Below are 13,762 nucleotides of genomic sequence, written 5' to 3'. Positions count from 1 at the left end.
GCCTCTGAAGGTGTTCCTGTGTTTCCTCGTGTATTCAGCTCTGCTGATTCCTGTTGTTTCCAAACCACTTCTACCTCTGTGGTTTCCTAACCACTTCTACTACTGTGGTTCCCATACCACTTCTACCATCAACTGTATCATCGTGACTGTTTGCTGATTCCTATCCGCTGCCTCCGTGCGCTACAGTCTCCTACACCACTTCTACCATCAACTGTATCATCGTGACTGTTTGCTGATTCCTATCCGCTGCCTCCGTGCACTACAGTCTCCTACACCACTTCTACCATCAACTGTATCATCGTGACTGTTTGCTGATTCCTATCCGCTGCCTCCGTGCACTACAGTCTCCTATTCCACTTCTACGCTATTATATTCCATTGTGACTATTTGCTCATTCCTATCCGCTGCCTCCGTGCACTACAGTCTCCTATTCCACTTCAACGCTATTATATTCCATTGTGACTGTTTGCTGATTCCTATCCGCTGCCTCCGTGCACTACAGTCTCCTATTCCACTTCAACGCTATTATATTCCATTGTGACTGTTTGCTGATTCCTATCCGCTGCCTCCGTGCACTACAGTCTCCTATACCACTTCAACGCTATTATATTCCATAGTGACTGTTTGCTGATTCCTATCCGCTGCCTCCGTGCACTACAGCCTTCTCTCCTTATCCACTCACCTGTTCATCATCAAGTCTGTGAGCTGACTCCTAGCTGCTGCCTCCGTGCACTGCAGTCTCCAGCTTGCAACTCGTCTGTGTTCATCATCGTGACTGTGAGCTGATTCCTATCCGCTGCCTCCGTGCACTACAGCCTCCAGCTGGCAACTCGCCTGTGTTCATCATCGTGACTGTGAGCTGATTCCTATCCGCTGCCTCCGTGCACTACCGCCTCCAGCTGGCAACTCGCCTGTGTTCATCATCGTGACCGTGAGCTGATTCCTATCCGCTGCCTCCGTGCACTACAGCCTCCAGCTGGCAACTCGCCTGTGTTCATCATCGTGACTGCTAGCTGATTCCTATCCGCTGCTCCTGTGCACCTCAGCCTCATCTCATCTCTCCCGTGGGTCCGCAGAGTCCTGCTGCCGCTGCCAGTCCTATCGTCCATCTACTGCTGATCCGCTCTCCACGCCTTCCTGGTTCCCCTGGTCGCTACCCTCCTGTCAGCATTGGATTCGTGTCCCTGTTGGTCTACTTACCTGTGCGCTGCACCTACTAGACTCCTGCTTCTTACATCCAGGGACTTCTCATCCTGTCGGCCTCCTGCCGCCCAGGTATCACTGCACTCCTGTCTGACTGCTTTCTGAACCACGGTATGCATACTTCTCATTGACTGTGCTGGTGTATTGCATATCTTGCTGGACTGTGTTGGTTCTCCTCTGGAGTCTGCAATCCGCTGAGTCTTTTGCCATCATTGACTGTATTACCTTGTGCTGGATTACTTCAGAGACTTCCTACATTTGCAGACCCGTTCAGTCATTTATATATATTGTGCATATTACTGTGGATCGTGTTTAATGTGCCTGTGTACATCCTGTGTTGCAGTCTCTCCCCGTACACCTCCTCACATATATTTTCAGTGGTACAACTTGCTGAAGGCAGACCACTGATTCCTGTTTCGGTATCACCTGTTCCATTCCTCTCACATAGCAGTGGTACAACTTGCTACCGCAGACCACTGACTTCCCGGATACCTCCACTTGGATTCCATTCCTTCACTCAGACAGCGGTACCACTTGCTATCCGCAGACCGCTGACTCTCATCACCTCCTCGTTTCTGTTGGACATTCCTCCTCACTATAGCAGTGGTACAACTTGCTAACGCAGACCACTGACTACCTCCACTTGCCCTTGTCCATACAGTTCCTCGTGTATTATTACCTCCATATTACCAGTGCTGCTAGTCATAGACTTTCCTGAGCATCTCATCATCTACTATTGCCTGTTCCGTGATCACCCTGCTACCAGAGTACACTATTACCATCTACATTGCTCTGGTAAGCTTACCACCTGGTGATCCCTGGGTAAAGACTCCTAGTGCCCGTGACAGTAAGATCAGGCCATGACAGACCCAGATACGGAACCTACCGCCAAAGAGATGCTGCAGCATCTGGTCAGCCGTGTGGAGCAACAGGATGCCCGCCAACAGCTGTTACTTCAGTGTTATCAGTCATTAACCTCCCAAGGAACATCTGGACAGACTGTGACAGCTACTCCTGAGGCTTCTGTGCTCTCCTCCGTTTCCCCAGTGCCATCCCAGGTGTCTACAGCTTCCACGCTTCACCTGCCTACTCCGTCAAAGTACGATGGAGACCCCAAAACTTGTAGGAGTTTCCTTAACCAATGTTCAGTCCATTTTGAGCTCCAACCTCAAAATTTTTCTACCCATCGTTCCAGAGTGGCCTATCTTATCTCTTTGTTTTCAGGACAAGCCCTGGCTTGGGCCTCCCCTCTGTGGGAGAGAAATGACCCTATATTGCAAGATAGTGCCAAATTCATTTCTACATTTCGAAGTGTGTTCGATGAACCAGGTCGTGTGACCTCCGCTGCTTCCAGCATCCTCCGCCTACGACAAGGACCTCATACAGTAGGCCAGTACGTCATTCAATTTAGGATCTTAGCCTCTGAACTTCAGTGGAACACTGAAGCCCTAGTTGCCGCCTTCTGGCAGGGGCTCTCCGATAAAATTAAAGATGCACTGACTACTCAAGAGCTTCCTTCGTCACTTGAAGATTTGATCTCTCTTTGCCATCGTGTTGATATGAGATTTCGTGAAAGGGAGGCTGAGAGAACAACTTCTGCTAAAGCACCTCTTCGTTCTAACCCTCAATTTCGTCCAGTTTCACCCTCTGTGATTCCCATGGAGATAGGACGTTCCAAATTATCTTCCGAGGAGAGAAAACGAAGAGTAAAGAATAGACTCTGTATCTATTGTGCTGATTCCACTCATATTCTCAGCTCCTGCCCTAAGAGATCGGGAAATGCCAGGCCCTAACTAGTTCTGGAGAGGTGAAGTTAGGGTCCCTGGAGTCCTCTCCATCTTCCATGAAATCTAAAGTCTGCGCTTTTGATGTTACGATTTCCTCTGCTACCAAAACCTTTGAGTCACAGGCATTAATTGATTCCGGAGCAGCAGGAAATTTTATTTCCAAATCATTAGTAAATCAATGGTCTTTACCAGTGATTACCTTAAAAACACCCATTACTGTGACGGCTATAGATGGATCACGTCTCATCAACGGTCTCATCACTCAGAGTACGTCTCCAGTAACACTTCAGATTGGTGCCCTGCATCATGAAGTAATATCGTTTTTAATCCTTCCTGTTACGACAAGTCCGATTGTCTTAGGCCTTCCATGGCTTCAGTGTCACTCTCCCCAGATTGACTGGCGCACCCCTCAAGTCACGTCTTGGGGGCCTGAATGTCACCATCGTTGCCTTTCCCAAGTTATTCCTCTCAAAGTACAGCAATCTTCCATCTCATCTACCTCACCGGGACTCCCTCCTCAATATGCTTCATTTTCTGATGTGTTTGATAAAGCTCAGTCTGAACGTCTTCCTCCTCATCGTTCTTGGGATTGTCCGATCGACCTTCTACCTGGCAAGACTCCCCCCAGGGGCCGGGTCTATCCACTTTCGTTACCTGAAACTCAAGCCACATCTGAGTACATACAGGAGAACCTCCAGCGTGGGTTTATTCGACCTTCCACCTCTCCCGCTGGAGCTGGGTTCTTCTTCGTCAAAAAGAAGGATGGATCATTACGCCCTTGCATAGATTTTCGTGGACTCAATGCCATTACTATCAAGAATCGGTACCCCATTCCGCTGATTACTGAGCTATTCGATCGCATCAAGGGAGCCCGTATTTTTACTAAGCTGGATCTTCGTGGTGCCTACAATTTAATCAGAATCCGTTCCGGTGACGAATGGAAGACAGCGTTTAACACCAGAGACGGGCATTACGAATATCTGGTAATGCCTTTCGGGCTGTGTAATGCCCCCGCTGTTTTTCAAGGCTTCATCAATGAGATCTTTCGGGACTTATTATATGTATGTGTCGTCGTCTATCTGGACGACATATTGATCTTTTCTCAGGACCTGCCTTCTCACCACCAACATGTGGCAGAAGTCCTCTCCAGGCTACGGAAAAATTCATTGTTCTGTAAATTAGAAAAATGTTCATTCGAATTGCCCCAGATTCCATTCTTGGGGTATATAGTTTCCGGAGTTGGCCTGAAGATGGATCCAGACAAGGTGAATGCTGTACTACATTGGCCCCAGCCAACTACTCTTCGTGCTATTCAGCGTTTTCTAGGTTTTGCCAATTACTATAGACGCTTCATTCAAGACTTTTCTTCCATTGCATCTCCTATTGTGGCCCTGACTCGAAAAGGGGCTAATCCTAAGCAATGGTCGCCTGAGGCTTTTCAAGCCTTTCAAACACTCAAAGAGTCCTTCTCTTCGGCTCCAATCCTTCGACAGCCTGATGTGACACTCCCCTTCTTTCTAGAAGTAGATGCCTCTAATGTGGGCTTGGGAGCTATTCTCTCCCAACGCTCTGAACAGCAAAAATTCCATCCTTGTGCCTTCTATTCTCGGGGTCTTCTGCCCGCAGAGAAGAATTATACTATCGGGGACAAGGAGTTACTAGCTATCAAAGCTGCATTAGAGGAGTGGAGATACCTATTGGAAGGAGCTCGCCATCCGGTGACGATCTTCACGGATCATAAGAACTTGTCATATCTTCAGTCTGCCCAATGCTTGAACCCTCGCCAAGCAAGATGGTCTCTTTTCTTTTCCCGTTTCGAATTAATAATAACCTTCAAACCAGCTGCCAAGAACAAAAAAGCTGACGCTTTATCTAGAGCTTTTGTGACGTCCTCTGATATAGAAGAGGTTTCCAACCATACCATTCTAGACCCCAAATGTATCTCACTGGCTGCTTCATCCACCAAAACGCTACCATTTGGGAAGACTCTCGTGCCTCCTACTCTAAGGAGGAAAATCCTTTCGTGGTTCCATGCCTCTCGTTTTTCTGGACACGCCGGTGAACACAAGACCTTTGAGATGCTCTCTCGAAGTTACTGGTGGCCTTCAATGAGGAGAGACGTCAAAGAGTTCATTGCTTCCTGTGAATTATGTTCCCAATTCAAATCTTCCCGCAGAACTCCAGCAGGGTTGCTGCGACCACTACCCATTCCGTCCAAGCCGTGGACCCATATTAGTATGGATTTCGTTACTGACTTACCACCTAGTAAGAATCATAACACTATTTGGGTGGTGGTGGACAGATTTTCGAAGATGGCTCATTTCGTCCCTCTGTCTGGTTTGCCTTCCTCGTCTATCCTGGCCGAACATTTCATTAAAGAGATCTTCCGCATCCATGGATGTCCGTCTGAGATTGTGTCAGATAGAGGAGTACAATTCGTTTCCAGATTCTGGCGAGCCCTTTGTAAAACCTTGGGCATACGATTAGCACTCTCATCTTCTTACCATCCGCAATCTAACGGACAGACTGAGCGTGTCAATCAAGATCTTGAGACTTTTATAAGGATGTTCTCTTCAGCCAATCAAGACAACTGGGTAGAGTTGCTTCCTTGGGCCGAATTCGCCCATAACAACATGTACCACGAGTCATCAGCCAAAACTCCATTTTTTGTGGTCTACGGTCACCATCCGTCTTTTCCGGAATTTCCTGCCCTCCCGCCCACCCAAGTTCCAGCGGTGGAGACGGCCTGTCAGACCTTTAAAAATATCTGGTCTCAGGTCAAAACCTGTTTGAAGAAAACATCTATCAAATATAAATCTTTCGCAGATAAGAAGAGGCGGGCTATTCCACCACTAAAAATTGGAGATTGTGTCTGGTTATCTACTAAAAACATTCGTTTGAAGGTCCCATCTATGAAATTCGCCCCTCGTTTTATTGGTCCATATAGGATCATTCAAGTAATCAATCCAGTATGTGTGAAACTTCTTCTCCCTAAGAATCTTCGGATTTCTAATGCCTTCCATGTGTCCTTACTCAAGCCTCTTATTATCAACCGTTTTTCAAAACCTCCCTCAGCTCCGCAGCCAGTTCAAGTTCATCAGGAGGAGGATTTTGAAATTACTGAGGTATTAGACGCAAAAATTTCGCGAGGAGTACTCCGTTTCCTCGTTCATTGGAAGGGCTTTGGTCCTGAGGAGCGCTCTTGGATCAAAGCTGAAGATCTTAATGCTCCTGCCCTTTTGAAGAAGTTTTATTTCAAAAATCCGGACAAGCCCGGTTCCAGGCGTTCTGTGCCCACCTTTAAAAGGGGGGGTACTGTCACTCACCGGACCGTGAGTGCCTCTTCCCGGACATTTAGGAACCGTGGTCGTCCTCCATCCTGAGGGTCTGCGCATGCGCAGCCCTTTCCTATACTTCAGTGTATGTCCCTTTAACTCAATTGGCAGATCAGGCAACACTCCCTATATTAAGCACCTGTGGTCAACACCACGTGGCCTGATCTTGGAGTCTCATTCCCCATGAGCCTCTGAAGGTGTTCCTGTGTTTCCTCGTGTATTCAGCTCTGCTGATTCCTGTGGTTTCCAAACCACTTCTACCTCTGTGGTTTCCTAACCACTTCTACTACTGTGGTTCCCATACCACTTCTACCATCAACTGTATCATCGTTACTGTTTGCTGATTCCTATCCGCTGCCTCCGTGCGCTACAGTCTCCTACACCACTTCTACCATCAACTGTATCATCGTGACTGTTTGCTGATTCCTATCCGCTGCCTCCGTGCACTACAGTCTCCTACACCACTTCTACCATCAACTGTATCATCGTGACTGTTTGCTGATTCCTATCCGCTGCCTCCGTGCACTACAGTCTCCTATTCCACTTCTACGCTATTATATTCCATTGTGACTATTTGCTCATTCCTATCCGCTGCCTCCGTGCACTACAGTCTCCTATTCCACTTCAACGCTATTATATTCCATTGTGACTGTTTGCTGATTCCTATCCGCTGCCTCCGTGCACTACAGTCTCCTATACCACTTCAACGCTATTATATTCCATAGTGACTGTTTGCTGATTCCTATCCGCTGCCTCCATGCACTACAGCCTTCTCTCCTTATCCACTCACCTGTTCATCATCAAGTCTGTGAGCTGACTCCTAGCTGCTGCCTCCGTGCACTGCAGTCTCCAGCTTGCAACTCGTCTGTGTTCATCATCGTGACTGTGAGCTGATTCCTATCCGCTGCCTCCGTGCACTACAGCCTCCAGCTGGCAACTCGCCTGTGTTCATCATCGTGACTGTGAGCTGATTCCTATCCGCTGCCTCCGTGCACTACCGCCTCCAGCTGGCAACTCGCCTGTGTTCATCATCGTGACCGTGAGCTGATTCCTATCCGCTGCCTCCGTGCACTACAGCCTCCAGCTGGCAACTCGCCTGTGTTCATCATCGTGACTGCTAGCTGATTCCTATCCGCTGCTCCTGTGCACCTCAGCCTCATCTCATCTCTCCCGTGGGTCCGCAGAGTCCTGCTGCCGCTGCCAGTCCTATCGTCCATCTACTGCTGATCCGCTCTCCACGCCTTCCTGGTTCCCCTGGTCGCTACCCTCCTGTCAGCATTGGATTCGTGTCCCTGTTGGTCTACTTACCTGTGCGCTGCACCTACTAGACTCCTGCTTCTTACATCCAGGGACTTCTCATCCTGTCGGCCTCCTGCCGCCCAGGTATCACTGCACTCCTGTCTGACTGCCTTCTGAACCACGGTATGCATACTTCTCATTGACTGTGCTGGTGTATTGCATATCTTGCTGGACTGTGTTGGTTCTCCTCTGGAGTCTGCAATCCGCTGAGTCTTTTGCCATCATTGACTGTATTACCTTGTGCTGGATTACTTCAGAGACTTCCTACATTTGCAGACCCGTTCAGTCATTTATATATATTGTGCATATTACTGTGGATCGTGTTTAATGTGCCTGTGTACATCCTGTGTTGCAGTCTCTCCCCGTACACCTCCTCACATATATTTTCAGTGGTACAACTTGCTGAAGGCAGACCACTGATTCCTGTTCCGGTATCACCTGTTCCATTCCTCTCACATAGCAGTGGTACAACTTGCTACCGCAGACCACTGACTTCCCGGATACCTCCACTTGGATTCCATTCCTTCACTCAGACAGCGGTACCACTTGCTATCCGCAGACCGCTGACTCTCATCACCTCCTCGTTTCTGTTGGACATTCCTCCTCACTATAGCAGTGGTACAACTTGCTAACGCAGACCACTGACTACCTCCACTTGCCCTTGTCCATACAGTTCCTCGTGTATTATTACCTCCATATTACCAGTGCTGCTAGTCATAGACTTTCCTGAGCATCTCATCATCTACTATTGCCTGTTCCGTGATCACCCTGCTACCAGAGTACACTATTACCATCTACATTGCTCTGGTAAGCTTACCACCTGGTGATCCCTGGGTAAAGACTCCTAGTGCCCGTGACAAAGTGATTTTACTATAAAATACAACAGGACTATCTATCAACGCAGCTGCTTAAACATGTGGCAACACAGGAACACATATGTGTATGCTAAGCAAACAAACCAATGCTGTATATAACAATCGCATTAGGACTATTTATACCAATATTACCACTGTCCCTTTAGGAACACTCCAGCACCTCTCAAAGCAGGAATTCGGTTTATCAACACAATATTTAATAAAAGTATAGAACGATATGTTCCTACCTTATTCACTCTCAGTGGATAAATCAAATTCACCAGGTCCCCACAGTAGGGGGGTTACAAATAAATTTCCCTCAACCATATACATCAAACCCCAGTTGAACTGTTAGAGTGCCCCTATTGACCACAGAAGGTTATTAAAACATGAGTAATTTTAATTCTTAATTCCCAATTTAACTATAAAAAAAAAGTTCTGTCATTATCAAACATTTATAATTATTTAATATAATTTAATATTTTCATAAGCAGCTTCATTCTAAAACATATCCGGCACTTACTCAAAGGAAAGGAGAGAGAACAGAAGAAAAAAAAAAAATCATCATAATTTGGACATTTCCTGTGATATACCACTGATATGCACCATCTTACTATACCTGTTTTTTTACAAACTACCAAATTTCATAAAATAGCAAAATTTATATATATTCAATTAGTCTTTTCCTTTTACTCATTAACACACTTACCCATATGCTTTGTTCAGATAATAGTTCTATCAATATATCTCTAAAATCATACTTGTATACTGCATTCATACATCTCATATATTCATGTGTATCAGGCATATCACAAATACTGTATCTCTGCACAATTTGTTATTTCTTAAATCTATGTGCTCAAACCTTAAAATTAACTAGAACAAAAATTATTTTTTCAAAAAATTTATAAATATCCACTAATATATATCTACTTATTTCTAGCAAATGTACTTATATCAGTGATTATTTAAATTTGACTAAAATATAAATATAAATTCTATTGATACAGAAAGATGTCCAAATTTAGTATACAGTATGCTTTTATCAATTAATTTCCTAGTAATATCCAAGAAAAGCATTTTTTTTAAGTAATAGTCCTTGAATCCTGTTGGTGTATCCTAATTGAAATGAGAGAAAAAAAACATTATTAAAATATAATCAGTATATTATAACAATTTCAACTATATGTTTCAAACTAGATTAAATTACTTGATTTAAAACCGAATAAATTAACTGCTTGTCTCCTGTAAAAAAAAGACATTTGGCATTGGCTCGCACCCTGTTTGGCTCTCTTGGGAGCAAAGAATGAATAGGTTAATGTTAATTAAGTTAGCAAACAAAACAAAAGATACCTTGTAAATTAATCTATATGCACAGCCTTTTGTAGCATCCAGAAACATATGTTAAATACTTAGGTGTGGAAGGAACTTTTCCCATGTAAGTTTCTGTTTTGGGCATAACTGTTAAGGGTGGAAAGATTTTAACAATTGCAAAGTCTTTAAATCATGTGTATGCATTACATTGAAGAAGAAATAATAATACAACATAATCCCCTCCCTGCCATCCATTGTGACCAATCCACAACTAATGCAATCACAATAGCTACATCATAAATGGGCAAGTTCTAGGTGATACATTCATTTGCATCTTAATAGAGGTTCATCAACTTTCAATTATCTCTGGATGGGGAGTGACCTCAAGGCCCTGGCTGAACTCCCAATATAAGGCTGATCATGATATAGTTTAAGTACTTCAGTTATCTGTTGTAACTGTACACTAAGGACTTCTCTGTGATACCAAGGACAAGTTGTACAAGATTGGACATCTGAGGAAGATTTTACCCAACTTCTTGGACTAAACCTGTTCTGTGAGTCATTGGAGCAGCTTCTCTGAATATCCAACTTCTCCTGACATTTTACTGCTTAGGTAAGTTAAATTTTAATGCTCTAAAGTTTCATCTCCATCATATTTTTGGTAATACGTTTTGAAATATGTACACTTACTTTATTGACACTGTGCAGTACAAGGTGGTAATATGTAGTTCTTGGATAGCAATAGACTTGTAATAGCCCTTAGTATGAAATTTGCTAATAGTAAGGAATTTAAACCTTGCTTTTTACTGATTATTAGTAGAATTGTTAAGAATGTCCTTAAACATTCTCTCTTCGCCTTTAAGGATATACAACGCTAGGATTTGGCAATGTCGTTCCTTTATGATACGATACACAATCCAAGATGCAGGTACACTCTTTAAGCAAGAAGACCAATTTATACATAATTAAAGACAGATATATTTTACACTCTGCAATGATATAAAGTCTATAATAGAAAAACTATAATAAACATGAGGTTCTTTGTAAACATTTTGATCAAACTATGAACCTCAGGCCTGATTCATTAGGAAAAGTAAGGCAAAAAAAGAGGAATACATTTTCTCTGGGACAAACCAATTTTAAAATCCAAAGGGTGCCAATTAGTTTATTATTTTGCACATTAGTTAAATACTGGCGTTATTTTTCATGTAGCACACAAATACTTGATAGCTTTATTTTTACACTGAAATTTAAAGTTAATCTAGGACGTGCCTTACCTCAACTATACATCTGCAATCACATTTTAAATTTACCTCCCCCTCCAATGCAACATGGTTTTACCAAGGTGCTTCTTTTTTTTTGCTTTAACTTTCCTTAATGAATCAGGCCCCTCAAGTTTCTTCTCATTGTTCTATTATAGAGTCTATATTCCTGCAGAGTGATATCTGTCTTTAATTATGTATGAATATGCATATTGGATTGTGCATTGTACTTTCAATCACAGTAGTGTAGCAGCTTTAATTTATTTGGAGGTTAGGGTGTCCAGATCATCCTTTCTTCAAATGTTGTATATTTTGAAGTTTGTTTCTGCCTTATTTCTGGCCCAGCACCCTATCCATCTTACCATAGGTGTTGTTAATTAGAGCAGTCTGGATCCTACCTACCTTGTAGTTTATAGGCCTAAATGAGGCAAGTCCCATATTATAAAATTATCAATTGTTAGTGTGAAATAGGTGACCTTGATGTCATAGATGGACACCCACTGTTTGATCAAACTGTGCACTAAGAACCTCATGTTGATTCTCATTGTTCTATTATAGAGTTTATTTTACTGCTGAGTTTGACTGTATCTGTCTTTAATTATGTATAATATGGTCTTCGTGCTTAAAGAGTGCACCTGCCTCTTGTACTGTGTATTGTACTTTAAGTCACAGCAGTGTAGCCTGTTTAATAGATTTGAAAATTATTGTGTGCAGACCAATCCTTCCTTGAAATTTTATGATATAAAATTTATATATACATATATATATATATATATATATATATATATATATATATATATATATATATATAAAACTTTCACACATTTGCTCTAAACATTTTTGTATTTTGTGGTTACAGATCGGGTCTAACCTCAAACTTGAGGACTTGTGCAATCATCTTCTAGATTAACATGGAGGACAATCAACATTTTGAGATCCAGCAGGTATCAAAAGACAACTTTCAAGTGTTGAAACAGCTGGGCCAGGGGACTTATGGTCAAGTTGTAATGGCTCGAGAGAGGGAAACTGGTAAGATAATAGTCCTAAATAGGTTCTAGAAAGATTTCAGCAATGGGCACAGATAACAATTGATCCATAACATGTGGGTACCGCTAAATGTGTTTGTCTCATGAAGTGTAAGTACAATTCTTGCTCTGTAAATGTCTAATGCATGTGTTACCTCAAATGTGGCTTTTTTTTGGATTGCGTGCTAGAAATGAGATGGTTTCCTGCAGAAGCTACTGATGGGAAATTGTTTAACTAATGTATATTAATCATTGTACAACATTGTACTTTTTCTGATCAGGTAAATCTGTTGCTTTAAAAAAAGTGAAGAAGAACCAGACCACACAGGAATCGTTCTTCCATGAGCTCTTTGTATCCATCTACCTGTCAAGCTGTGAAGGCATCATCTCTACTCATCCCACCTTCATTCAGACTAATAACCACTACACCATGACCCAGGAGCTGGCACCTGCCGGATCCCTTCATTCTCTCATTCAGCATGGTGTAAGTAGAGCAAAATTCAGATCTCCTTAATGTGAAAAGTGTTACATAATACATTCATCCTTTGTGTTTTTATATTTATATTTGTTTTTATATTTGGTTGATAAATATGAACCAATATGTTATCATGTGTAAATGTCCTTAAAATTTTGGAATAATATAATACAAATTGGATATTTTTTAATATGAGGATAAAATGCTGACTTCAATTTCACTAATATTTCATAGGTTACATATTATTATTATTATTAATATTATTATTATTATTATTATCATTGACAACCAGTAACATTTATGTATCACAGTAGAAAATATCTGTCTCCCCACTATCTTAATATTTGCCATCTATAAGTTTCATAAAGAAGTTTAAAATATCATTTCTAATTGAGACACTTCTAAAAATATGTATTCTAATTTTTCAGGTTGGAATTCCAGAAGAGATGGTGAAACGTTGCGCAATGCAGCTGGCCAGAGCTCTAGAGTACATGCACAGTAAATCACTGGTGCACAGGGACGTGAAGCCAGATAATGTGCTTCTAATGGACAAAGATTGCCACCACATCAAGCTGAGTGACTTTGGATTAACTCAGCGTGCAGGGACCCTTGTTCCATCTATGTCACCCATCATACCATACATGTCCCCGGAACTCTGTGACTTGAAATATGGCAGTTTCTTAGCCTTGGATCCAAGTGTTGATGTCTGGGCTTTTGGTGTGCTTCTCTTTGTTGCATTCACTGGATCCTATCCGTGGAGAAGAGCTGTGGATGAAGACCCACTTTTCCAGGAGTTTATCAACTGGCAAAGTCTTGTACGACAAATTGCATCTCCAAGATCCTGGCAGAAATTCAGTAGGAAGGCTCAGGATATGTTCCATGTTCTGCTCTCCAAAGATCCTACCATCAGGGATCCAGTAGGCGTTTTCCTGAATAATCTTGACTTTCAATGGGGAGTTGAAGATATTCCAGAGGAAGTCTTTCAGATTGTGGTAGAAGAAAAAGATAATGAAATGAGAGAAGACGAGGCCCAAGTCATTATAATAGAGGAAGAAGATGTATTTATTAATGTTGAGAGCCCCAGTGATGTGGAATATATCATTGTGACCTATACCTCAGAAGAATCATTTTCTAATTATAGCCCCTCAACGTTGAGTTTTTGGACAGAAAACAGCCTTAATCTGGGATCTGAAGTAGAGATTGGCTAG

At 42.7% G+C, this 13,762-nt stretch overlaps 1 protein-coding gene across 1 annotated transcript; it reads left to right on the top strand.

Annotated features, from left to right (window-relative positions):
• Positions 1-11,965: 11,965 nt before the first annotated feature.
• Positions 11,966-13,762, top strand: LOC142143106 (serine/threonine-protein kinase SBK1-like). Its single transcript, XM_075200821.1, has 3 exons — positions 11,966-12,083; positions 12,361-12,563; positions 12,983-13,762. Exons 1-3 carry the CDS (start codon positions 11,966-11,968, stop codon positions 13,760-13,762), a joined length of 1,101 nt encoding a protein of 366 aa, XP_075056922.1.

This window comes from Mixophyes fleayi, chromosome 3 (genome assembly GCF_038048845.1).
Source record: "Mixophyes fleayi isolate aMixFle1 chromosome 3, aMixFle1.hap1, whole genome shotgun sequence".
Lineage (NCBI taxonomy): Eukaryota > Metazoa > Chordata > Amphibia > Anura > Limnodynastidae > Mixophyes > Mixophyes fleayi.
This window is presented reverse-complemented; position numbering and strand designations above follow the sequence as displayed.

Bases quoted from the DNA above. Each gene is read 5' to 3' on its own strand.
- LOC142143106 (XM_075200821.1), top strand. From the start codon at position 11,966: ATGGAGGACAATCAACATTTTGAGATCCAGCAGGTATCAAAAGACAAC. The intron at 12,084-12,360 runs GTAAGATAATAG...TTTTCTGATCAG, and splicing joins GGCTCGAGAGAGGGAAACTG to GTAAATCTGTTGCTTTAAAA. The intron at 12,564-12,982 runs GTAAGTAGAGCA...CTAATTTTTCAG, and splicing joins ATTCTCTCATTCAGCATGGT to GTTGGAATTCCAGAAGAGAT.